Source organism: Scylla paramamosain, chromosome 41, assembly GCF_035594125.1.
Source record: "Scylla paramamosain isolate STU-SP2022 chromosome 41, ASM3559412v1, whole genome shotgun sequence".
NCBI classification, from domain to species: Eukaryota; Metazoa; Arthropoda; class Malacostraca; order Decapoda; family Portunidae; genus Scylla; species Scylla paramamosain.
This window is the reverse complement of record NC_087191.1, coordinates 11,391,967-11,402,692: the sequence shown is the minus strand read 5'-3', so window position 1 is coordinate 11,402,692 and position 10,726 is coordinate 11,391,967. Positions and strand designations below refer to the sequence as shown.

The following is a 10,726-nucleotide window of genomic DNA, read 5'->3' as shown; positions in this document are numbered from 1 at the left end:
TCTTTTTTTCTTTTACTTTTGTTTCTTTTTATTTGGTTTTGTTCTTTTTTATCCGTGTTTTCTCTTTCTTTCTTTTATTTTCCTATTCTTTGCATTTGTTATTGTCTTAGGCTACTATTTTGGGTTATTTTCCTATAGTTTTGCCATTTACTTCTTTTTATCCTCTATTTACACATTCTTAACCTTTAAAATCACTGTTATTTCTTTTTTAATTTACTTTTTTTTCTCACATATTACCATATTATCTCATTTTCCTCTGCATTCTTCCCTCTTCTTTATCTATTTTCTTAAAGGTGACAATAATTGCTCCAGATTTATGTATTAGCTTTATCAACTAGTTTATTCAATAATTGTATTATTGTTATAATTTCCTTCTTTCCATAGATGCCCATTATCCTTTGGCATTTAACTTTACTGTACTTATTTTCCGTAAATAACAAATCAAACACTACAATAAATACTAAAAAAAAAAAATACCCTATTAAAAATTATAACAGCAATCTCATAATAAACAACATTACTACATTCCAAAGATCAAGCTTAAGACAACTCTCACCTGTTCATTCCCAACCAAGGTGTGACAAGACAGGCAGCTCATTCCGCATTTTCCCCAATATAACACCCCCACGTAAGAATACCTGCTTTCTTTACTCTAATTAACCAGTATATATCAACCAAAAGCCCCTAGTGGTTTGTTAATTACGTGTATTAATGGTATATCTGAATTATGTACGTGTGATTCAGCTGACCTGCAACTGCTCGTCTCTAGGGTGTGGTTGTGAAAGGCAAGAGTTGTGGGTGTGTCTCTGTTACTTAGTGTTGTGTTGTGTTGCGCTGTGTTGTGGTGTTATAGCTTGTTGTGCTTGTGGGAAGAATGTTTAAAGGCTACAGTGTGTGTGTGTGTGTGTGTGTGTGTGTGTGTGTGTGTGTGTGTGTGTGTGTGTGTTGCGCCATGTGTTGTGTTGTGTTGTTAGTCGTGTCATATCCTACTTAAAGGGTTATTTTTGCAGGTGTTGCTACAGGTTCTTTAAGGGAAAGTCATTTTTTTCGTGAATTTTTGGCTTGTACGAGTAAATATGACTGAAATATGGGGGCGCAAACCTAGCTTAGCCCCCCTTGATCCCCCCACCCTCCCCTAACCTAATGTGGGGGGGAGAGGGTCCATTTTGCCTTTCTCCCTTCTCCCCATTTTCCTCCCTTTCAATCTCCCATTCTTTTCTTCATTCTTTCTTATCTCCCTGTCTTATCTCTTATTCTTCTTCCCCTTTCTAACCTCACAAACTCATAATTTGCTTGTTCCTCTTTATTATAATCCTTTTCTTATTATATTCATTCATTTCTTCTCTTGTCTCATTTCTTTTTCCCTTTCTTATCTTTTATATTTATTCCATTTTCTCTCTTCCTCCTTTCTGATCTCTCACAATAATTTTTCTCTCTCTTTTCTCCTTTTATTAAGCCTTCTAATCATATTTATCCTCCCCTTTCTCTCTTCTCCTATTCTCCTTCTAATCTCCTTTATTTATTCATCTTTCTCTCTTCCCCCCTCTTATTCTCCTTTTCTAATCTCCCATAATAATTTTTTATAATTTTTCCCCTTCTTTTTTTTCCTTAATTTTTCCTCATCCTTCCTTCCTCTCTTACTTTTTTTTTATCTCCTACTCATATCCCATTTTCTTTTTCACTAGGTACCATTTTCTGTGCCCCTTGCCCCTCCCAGTGGTGTAGAAGATGGGAGTAAGGCACAGACTGTTCTTTTCCTGGCAGACTCTCGCCATTCTCCCGCACAGATTGCCTATAGGTGTGGCAGGGCAGAGGAGGAGTGTGGCAAGGTGTGGTGGTGGTGGTGGTGGTGGTGGTGTGGTGTGAATTAATCTGTTTGTTTGTTTGTTTTTTTTTCTTTTTTTTTTTCTCTTCATTCTTGTCCTTTTTTTCTTGTTATTGTGCCGTTTCCTTCTTCTTCTTCTTCTCTCTTTTTATTGTTTTTCAAGTTTTGCTTCTTTCTCTTTCTCTTTCTCTTTTTTTTTTTTTATTTTCCTCTGACTCCTTTATTGTTATCTACGCTTCTTTTCTTCCTTCTTTCTCTTCCTCCTTTATTATCATTCAAATTCTTCCTTTCCTGTCTTTTATCATTCAGTTTCTTCCTTTCCTCTCTTTTATCATCAAAACTCCTCTTCTCTTACCTTCATCATCATTCTGTCTCTTCCTTTCCTTCATTTATTATTCCTCATCTTCCTTGATTATCACCCAAATTCTTTCTTTCTCCTCTTCCTCCTCATTCATCATTCACCCTCCTCCTTTCCTCTCCTTTATCATTGAAATTTCCCTTCTTTCTTCTTCTTTATCACCTGTTTTTATTCTTCCAGGCATTTCAATGTTTAGTTAAGTTAATTAATCCTAACCTAACTTTATATCTAACCTGAAGAATTAGAGAGAAAATGGGAGGACTGAAGCATGAGAAGAGGAGAACAAAAATAGGATAAATTAAACAGAATATAATCTTCAATTTTTTTCATAAATCTTTCACATCCCATCAAATTTCTGACCCTTCTCTTCCTCCCCCTCCTCCTCCTTCTGCTCCTCCTTCTGCAGCAAGATGTCCGAAGCCAAGCTGGTGATCGAGGCGCCAGAGAGGAACAAGGAACCTATCACTCTCGTTCTGCAAGATGTCCTGTCTGAGAAATTTGGGGCCGACTCATCCCTGAAGGCCCTAGAGGTGGCGTCAGGGACCGGCCAGCATGTGGTTCACCTCGGCCAGCGCCTCCCTAAGGTATCATGGCAGCCATCGGATATGGAGGAGAAGTACTTGGCCAGCATCAGTGCGTACGTCAAGGAGTCTGGGGCGAAGAACGTGCTGGACCCTCTGATGATTGATGTTTGTAAGGTGAGGGGTGGTGGTGGTGGTGGTGGTGGTGGTGGTGGTGGTGGTGGTGGTTGTTGTTGTGTGTGTGTGTGTGTGTGTGTGTTACTTATGTTGGTGTTTTAATGCCCATGTACTGTGTGTGTGTTGATATTTTTTAAGTTTGTCATGAGAGAGAGAGAGAGAGAGAAAGCCAAACATACTGCTAACCTCTCCTGCTGTCCTTCACTCAATTAAATACATCTCTAGCTCACTAATACACTCTCTCTCACACACACACACATACTCACACTCCCTCTCTCTGCAGCCGGTGAGTGAGTGGCCAGGCAAGTTCTCGGCAGCCTCTCTCGATTTGATCCTGAATATTAATATGGTACACATCAGCCCCTGGCCCTGCACTGAGGCTCTCTTCAGGGCAGCTGGCCACCTCCTTAGACCCAAGGGCATTATGGTCACCTACGGACCCTATGCCATCCACGGGGAGATCACGCCGGAGACTAATGTGGCCTTCAATGAGTCGCTGAAGGTGTGTGTGTGTTTGTGTTTGTTTGGGTTTGTTTATTTTTTATATTGGTTTTGTTTGTTTGTGTAGTTTCATTTTACTTGTTTTTTTTTTTTTTACTTTTTTATGTTTGTCAAGATTTTTTTTATTTGTTTATATTTTTTCTCGTTTGGCTATTTATTTATATATTAATTTTTTGGGCTATACCTCTAGATAATATTGTTTACACCACTATAACCCCATTAACATTTCCAAAACAAAACGAAAACTACAAAAAATCCTTAAAACACCACCACCATCACCACTACCACCACTACCACTACCACCACCACCAACAGAGCCAGAACGCCGAGTGGGGTCTGCGGGACATAGACGACCTGGAGAAGGAAGCCAAGAAGAACAGCATGACCTTTGACGCAATGTTCAATATGCCTTCTAACAACAAGATCCTGATATGGCAGAAGGCCGAGACCGAGAGCGAGTAAAGCAGGTCGCCAGGTCGGGAGGTCAGAGGTCAGGTCATCCTTCCCCTGTGGCTTGTGCGTTCACCAAAGAGAGCTTAGCACTTTATGTTAATTTTGGCACCTAGCACAAGATTAAAATAAGGAGGAGTGGATTGCATTAAAGAGATGGAAAGAATTAATTATTTACTCAGTGGTTTGGACGCATTGTAGAAAGAGAAGACTAGGAAATTATTAAAATAGCCTTGAGAAGATTGGCAGAAGGGAAACAGAGAGAGATGCAAGCAGGGAATTGTGGGAGGGCTGCTAATTAGTTAACGAGGAAGATGCAAGATAATTTGTGTGCCCAGCTTCTCTCTCTCTCTCTCTCTCTCTCTTTCTTTTTTTCTCTCTTTCTCTCTCTCTCTAAGGAAACAGTTAAATGAGAAGGATAGGTTGGCTGGGAAGTGACAGGTGAGAGTGATTTGGTAGCTTGTGTTAGGTTAGGTGTTTTTTTTTTTTGTTTTTTTCTGTTTTTGTTTTGTTTTTATTTATTTATTTTTTTTTTTTTTTTAGGCTATCTCTTTTGTGTTTTTTTTTTCCTTTTTTTTCGTGGTTTGTTTGTTTCTTTCTTTCTGTATTTTTTTTTTTTTTTCTTTATTTTTAGTTTTTTTTTTTTCTCATCTCTTCCTTATTTTCTTCTCTTTCCTTTTTTTTTTTCTCTAACTCTTATCTTTCTGTTTCTCTCTCTCTCTCTCTCTCTCTCTCTCTCTCTCTCTCTCTCTCTCTCTCTCTCTCTCTCTCTCTCTCTCTCTCTCTCTCTCTCTCTCTCTCTCTCTCTCTCTCTCTCTCTCTCTTTAATTTATCACATCAAAAATTTCACTTTTCATGCCGTCCATGACTATAGCATTCCAATAAGATTCATTATAACGCATTTACTTTGGCAATCAGCTGGTGGTGAGAGACTTAAGGATTGGCAAGCTGGTGACACTGGAATCTAGGCTGGAGAATGCTTGAGGCCCTTGAAGTAGTCGTTTTCAAGAGAGGCTATGTTCTTTTAAGTATTTCGACAGGCTGTAGTGGAAGTTATTGGGGTTTTCAAGGGTTTTAAGGATGGTAATGATAGTTTAAAAGGATCTAGGATATAAGTGAAGTTACTGGGGATTAAAAGCACATTTTCATTATTCTAGTGCTTGTTACAGACTCAAATGAAAAACAATATCAGGTTTTCAAATTACCAGGAGCATTTTCGTGATTCAGGTGACAGACTTAAAGGTTTCTGTAGAAGTTAACTAGAGTTTTTTAAGGGTGTTTTCATGATCCCAACGAAAGATTTCAGTGTTGCAGTAGAAGTTATAGGAACATTCAAGGGACGATCCTATTAAAGTGATAGCAAAACGAAAATTTCACGCCATTGGTAGAAAAACACCCATGAGAACCCAAAAATAATAATGTTTAATGAGAGCTTTACAGAATATAAGCCTGTGCTGTGTGTGTTAAGTGCTGGTGTGTTTTCCTTATGTCAAGCAGTGTTGGAAGTGTTGGTACGTGTGGATTGAGTGTGTTTAATGCCTTGTCAGGAGAATCACAGCCTCACTGAGCATTATATCAATGTTCTGCCTTGTAGCTTTGTTGAGTAGAGTGTGTTTTGTATCCTGGGTGTGTTTAGAGTGATGCTGTTGTGTGATTTGCGTCAATAAGGTGTTTGTAAAGTTAAAGGTTTAATTGGCTGGAAAATTAGAATGGCAGTTTATTTATTTATTTATTCTTTTTTTTTTTAGATTGGAAAATATCTGAGAAATTATTGCCCCCCCAAAAAGTTTATTATATTGTGAAAAAAAAAAATAATAGCAATAAATGGAGGAATAAATAAAGTTTGAAATGCGAATCAAAAAAAAATAATAATAATATATTCATAATAATAATAATCCATAATAACAATAAGTGAAGGAATATGTGAAGTTTTGAAGTGAGCATGTGTATAATGGTAGCTTTTGTGTCCTCCCTTCACCTCGCACCCTGAAAAATACTATCACAATACAGTTTTCAGCTTCCAGTAAGGTGTGCATGCATTACCGGGTTGTGATCACTTAAGTAGTGCTCCAGAAATTAAAAGAAAAAAAAAAAAAAACCGCCCAGCATAGAATTTTAAAACGTGCAGAGCTTTGATTGGTGGATAAAACGAAGGGATTAAAAGATGAGGGAAAGGGTTGATGTGGAGGTTGTGATCAGTTGAAAGGGTCAGTGTAATGTGTAGATTTTTGTAAAGTTTATAGTTTGGATTATATAATTGGTAGGGAGATGAGAAGATAAAAGATGCGATAGGGAAATGAGATGAATAAGATAAAGGTGAGGGGTGGAAGATGAGGTTCATAGATAAGGAAATGAAAGGAAAAGATTCGATAAATTGATAAAATAAGGAAAGAAATTAGATAATGACAAAAAAATATATGTTCATCAGATAAAATAAATAGATAAGAAACTAGATGATGAAAAAGAAGATTGATAAGGAAGTGAAATTAAGAAAAATTGAAGTTAAGATAAGATGAAGCTCGAGAGAAAACTAACAAAAAGATAAAGGAAAATAAGAATGTTGAATGAGGTAACGATGAAAGATGTCTACTGCATGAATGAATATATTAGAATTAACTGATAAAAAAAAAAAAAAAAAAGATGCATAAGAGAAGAATAGATGATAAAAATGTTGTCATTGTGAAATTAAAAGATTTGGAAAGTTTTGTTGTACTGTGTTGATAGAAATGGTTTTCATAATTCCAAGACGTTAAATTTTGAAGAGTTTGACTATATGTGGTAGAGATTAAGATGGAAAGTTATTTTTGAGGTTTAACTTTGTAATGATTTAGAGATTTTTTAACTTAATATTCAGGGAGTGTTTTTGGTGTACAAGAATAGATTAAAGTGTATGAAAATTTTGACTTTGAAATTGAAAAAAGTTTTTTTTTTTTTTTTTTTTTTTTTTTATAAGAATAGATAAAACATTATTATTTTGAAATTTAACTTAATATTCAGGGAGTGTTTTTGGCATAAATAGATAAAAAATATATATTAGTTTTGAGACCACTAAAAATTTGGAAGTGCTTTGTCTTGTGAAGTATAGATAAAGAGTTTAGAATTATTTTGATATTTAGCTTACATTTTTTATAAGTATTGTGCTGCTCTAAGTATAGAATAAATACATATGTAGTAATTTTCATCTTAAACCTTAAATAAAGTGTTCCTACTGTATACGAAAGAAAAAAAAAAATAGTATGCTGTATTTTTCTATTAGCAATATAAATTTATACAGATTTTTAAAAAGGTTATGGAAGAAGATAGAGTAAAAAAATGAGTGTTTGATTTATTTATTTATTTTTATTTATTTAATTAAAAAAATATATATACATTTGATTTATTGATTTGTTTATTTATTTATTTATTTTTTATTTTTTCCTGACCAATACACTGTGATAGGCAAACCGGTGCTGGAGGAGATAGTCAACCAGTATATATTTTCCTGATTCATATATTTTGACTGTACTAACAGCTTCTGCATAATAAAGAAATAATAATGCTGGCTGTCCTTAGTATTATTCCCCAACACTCGTCTAGGGAACTCAATACAAGACTAACAATATAATAATAGGAAATGTATGCGTGTATGGAAGTTTCCAGTTCAGATTATAAGTAAAGACCGAGGATGTGCAGTGTAGAAGAGGGGGACAGTTGAGTGTCATTGAAGAAGAGGGGATAGTTGTCTGGAAGGTTGTGTCGAGTTGATAGATGGAGGAATTGAGTTTTTGAGGCATTGAACAATACCAAGTTTGCTCTGCCCCAATCAGAAATTTTAGAAAGATCAGAAGTCAAGCGTTCTGTGGCTTCCCTGCGTGATATGTTTACCTCCTGAAGGATTGGACGTCTATGAAAAGACGTGCAAAAGTGCAGGGTGGTATCATCAGCGTAGGAGTGGATAGGACAAGAAGTTTGGTTTAGAAGATCATTAATGAATAATAAGAAGAGAGTGGGTGACAGGACAGAACCCTGAGGAACACCACTGTTAATAGATTTAGGAGAAGAACAGTGACCGTCTACCACAGCAGCAATAGAACGGTCAGAAAGGAAACTTGAGATGAAGTTACAGAGAGAAGGATAGAAACCGTAGGAGGGTAGTTTGGAAATCAAAGCTTTGTGCCAGACTCTATCAAAAGCTTTTGATATATCCAAGGCAACAGCAAAAGTTTCACCAAAATCTCTAAAAGAGGATGACCAAGACTCAGTAAGGAAAGCCAGAAGATCACCAGTAGAGCGGCCTTGACGGAACCCATACTGGCGATCAGATAGAAGGTTGTGAAGTGATAGATGTTTAAGAACCTTCCTGTTGAGGATAGATTCAAAAACTTTAGATACGCAGGAAATTAAAGCAATAGAACGGTAGTTTGAGGGATTAGAACGGTCACCCTTTTTAGGAACAGGTTGAATGTAGGCAAACTTCCAGCAAGAAGGAAAGGTAGATGTTGACAGACAGAGCTGAAAGAGTTTGACTAGGCAAGGTGCAAGCACGGAGGCACAGTTTCGGAGAACAATAGGAGGGACCCCATTAGGTCCATAAGCCTTCCGAGGGTTTAGGCCAGCGAGGGCATGGAAAACATCATTGCGAAGAATTTTAATACGTGGCATGAAGTAGTCAGAGGGTGGAGGAGAGGGAGGAACAAGCCCAGAATCGTCCAAGGTAGAGTTTTTAGCAAAGGTTTGAGCGAAGAGTTCAGCTTTAGAAATAGATGTGATAGCAGTGGTGCCATCTGGTTGTAATAGAGGAGGGAAAGAAGAAGAAGCAAAGTTATTGGAGATATTTTTGGCTAGATGCCAGAAATCACGAGGGGAGTTAGATCTTGAAAGGTTTTGACATTTTCTGTTAATGAAGGAGTTTTTGGCTAGTTGGAGAACAGACTTGGCATGGTTCCTTTTGTGGGCCACCTCTCTATCATGTATAGCACGAGAACAAGCTGTGTTAAACCAAGGTTTAGAAGGTTTAGGACGAGAAAAAGAGTGAGGAATGTACGCCTCCATGCCAGACACTATCACCTCTGTTATGCGCTCAGCACACAAAGACGGGTCTCTGACACGGAAGCAGTAGTCATTCCAAGGAAAATCATAAAAATACCTCCTCAGGTCCCCCCAACTAGCAGAGGCAAAACGCCAGAGGCACCTTCGCTTAAGGGGATCCTGAGGAGGGATTGGAGCGATAGGACAAGATAATGTTCAGTGAGGTCACAGCTGGGTTTAATGATAAGTTCACAGCACCCCCTGAACAGTGCTTTAGACCTCACTGGGAGTAATTATCGTTTCGGCAGGTGTCTACTGCCTCCTCCTAGCTTCATTAGAAGCATAAATGTAATAGGTCTGATCATTGAAATATACTTAAAAGTCCTTGGTTGGTGAATGCGAAGTAAGCGTATTTTTCCATTAGTGGACGACAAAAATAAGAAAAAGTATAACATTAATCATCGGAAACAGAAATACAGTAAATTTGAGCGATAAAGTACACTAAAAACAGCAAAATAAGAGAGAACAAGAGCAAACGCATTTTTCCTTAAACAATCCACGGGAAAAGAAAAAAGACACATAATAACTTATCACAAAAATAAACATAAAAACTAATTAACAAAACACGAAAAAAAAACTTGATAATAGAAAACAGGAGTGAGTGCGCAAGCCGATCTTCCTTTGGGTCAAGACAACAACAACAACAATGGCCGCCGAACAGGACGAGGACCTCCTTGATAACTGGGAGGAAATTGACGAAAACCCGGTACGTTCACCACCTGCCGTTATACTGAGGCAATGGGGGGGCGCACACGGGGGGCAGGGGGGGACGTGGAGGGCCTTAGGAGGGCTGTAAGGGGCTGAAATAAGGAGATTCCCTCCCTGGGGCCTCATTGGGGTGTTTTAAGGGTGCCTAGGGTGACGAGGAATGGAGGGTGTTTTTAGGGGTATTTCCAGGGTGATTAGAGACATTAGGGTCCTTTAGGGTGAGTAGATTAAGTGATGATTAGGGTAATTAAGGTGCTGGGGGATATTGAGTTTAAACGAGTATTATTAGGGTGATAGGCCATTGTAAGGGCGTTTTAGGGTGAAAGGGTGATATAAGGGGTGTTCAGGGTGATTAAGTGTAAAGAACACAGGGAGATTGGGAGATATAGGGTGTTTTAAAGGGTATTTCTTAGGGTGATGGGCCATAAGGTGCTGTAAAGGACTTCTAGGGTGACTGTGGCTTACAAGTTGTAGTTTGAGGGCCATCAGGGTGAAAGAGGTCATTAGGGACGGGTGTAAGGGGTGCAGGGTGTTTCAGGGCTGTGATCAGGGTGGTGGTGGGGGTTGAGGGAGTGTCAGGGTGTGGTAGGGGTGTGCTAAGGGTGATGGTGGCGGTGGTGGTGGTGGTGAGGGAGTCCCAGGGTGTTGTAGGAGCAGTGCATCACCTCTTGTCCCTGTGGTGTGTTTGTTGTGGGTGTTATTGGCCTTCTCTTCCCCCCAGGCTGTGTTGGAGAAGCGCCTGGAGAAGTTGTCAGTAAAAAAGGCCACAGCAGAGGTGCCCCTTATGCCGTAAGTACACACACACACACACACACACACAAACACACACACACACACACACACACACACACAGAAAGGATACATGTTGCTTTAATTGATTAGAAGTGGTGATGGTGGTGAAAATTGTTATAATACTGTTTCATATTTGTCTTTTCATTTTTTTCCTTCTTTTCTATGTTTTTTTCCTTCTTGTTCTTCTTGTTCTTCTTGTTCTTCTTGTTCTTCTTCTTCTTTTTCTTCTTCTTCTTCTTTTTTTCCTCTTTTTTTCCTCCTGTTTTTGTTCTTGTTCTTTTCTTGTTCTTCCTTTTCTTTTTTTCTCCTTTTTGTCTTGTCATTCTG

General features: G+C 38.1%; 2 protein-coding genes across 3 annotated transcripts in view; both read left to right on the top strand.

The window, feature by feature from the left end:
- Window positions 1-520: 520 nt before the first annotated feature.
- LOC135093007 (methyltransferase-like 26) lies at window positions 521-7,375 on the top strand. Of its 2 annotated transcripts, XM_063991848.1 has the most exons (5): window positions 539-628; window positions 1,686-1,829; window positions 2,590-2,881; window positions 3,165-3,383; window positions 3,698-7,375. In XM_063991848.1, the coding sequence occupies exons 2-5, from the start codon at window positions 1,729-1,731 to the stop codon at window positions 3,842-3,844; spliced, it is 759 nt and encodes a 252-aa protein (XP_063847918.1). In that variant the 5' UTR covers window positions 539-628; window positions 1,686-1,728; the 3' UTR covers window positions 3,845-7,375. The 2 variants fall into 2 exon arrangements, with proteins under 2 accessions (XP_063847919.1, XP_063847918.1); XM_063991849.1 differs by lacking the exon at window positions 1,686-1,829 and having other exon boundaries at window positions 521-628.
- Window positions 7,376-9,504: 2,129 nt separating this feature from the next.
- Window positions 9,505-10,726, top strand: part of LOC135093006 (SUZ domain-containing protein 1-like) — an 8,591-nt gene continuing 7,369 nt past the window's right edge. The window contains exons 1-2 of the mRNA XM_063991847.1: window positions 9,505-9,605; window positions 10,329-10,396. Coding sequence (XP_063847917.1) covers window positions 9,546-9,605; window positions 10,329-10,396 — 128 coding nt within the window. The 5' untranslated portion in view covers window positions 9,505-9,545. The remainder of the gene's footprint in view (window positions 9,606-10,328; window positions 10,397-10,726) is intronic.

Bases quoted from the DNA above. Each gene is read 5' to 3' on its own strand.
- LOC135093007 (XM_063991848.1), top strand. From the start codon at position 1,729: ATGGGAGTAAGGCACAGACTGTTCTTTTCCTGGCAGACTCTCGCCATT. The intron at 1,830-2,589 runs GTGTGGTGGTGG...CTCCTTCTGCAG, and splicing joins CAGAGGAGGAGTGTGGCAAG to CAAGATGTCCGAAGCCAAGC. The intron at 2,882-3,164 runs GTGAGGGGTGGT...CTCTCTCTGCAG, and splicing joins TGATGATTGATGTTTGTAAG to CCGGTGAGTGAGTGGCCAGG.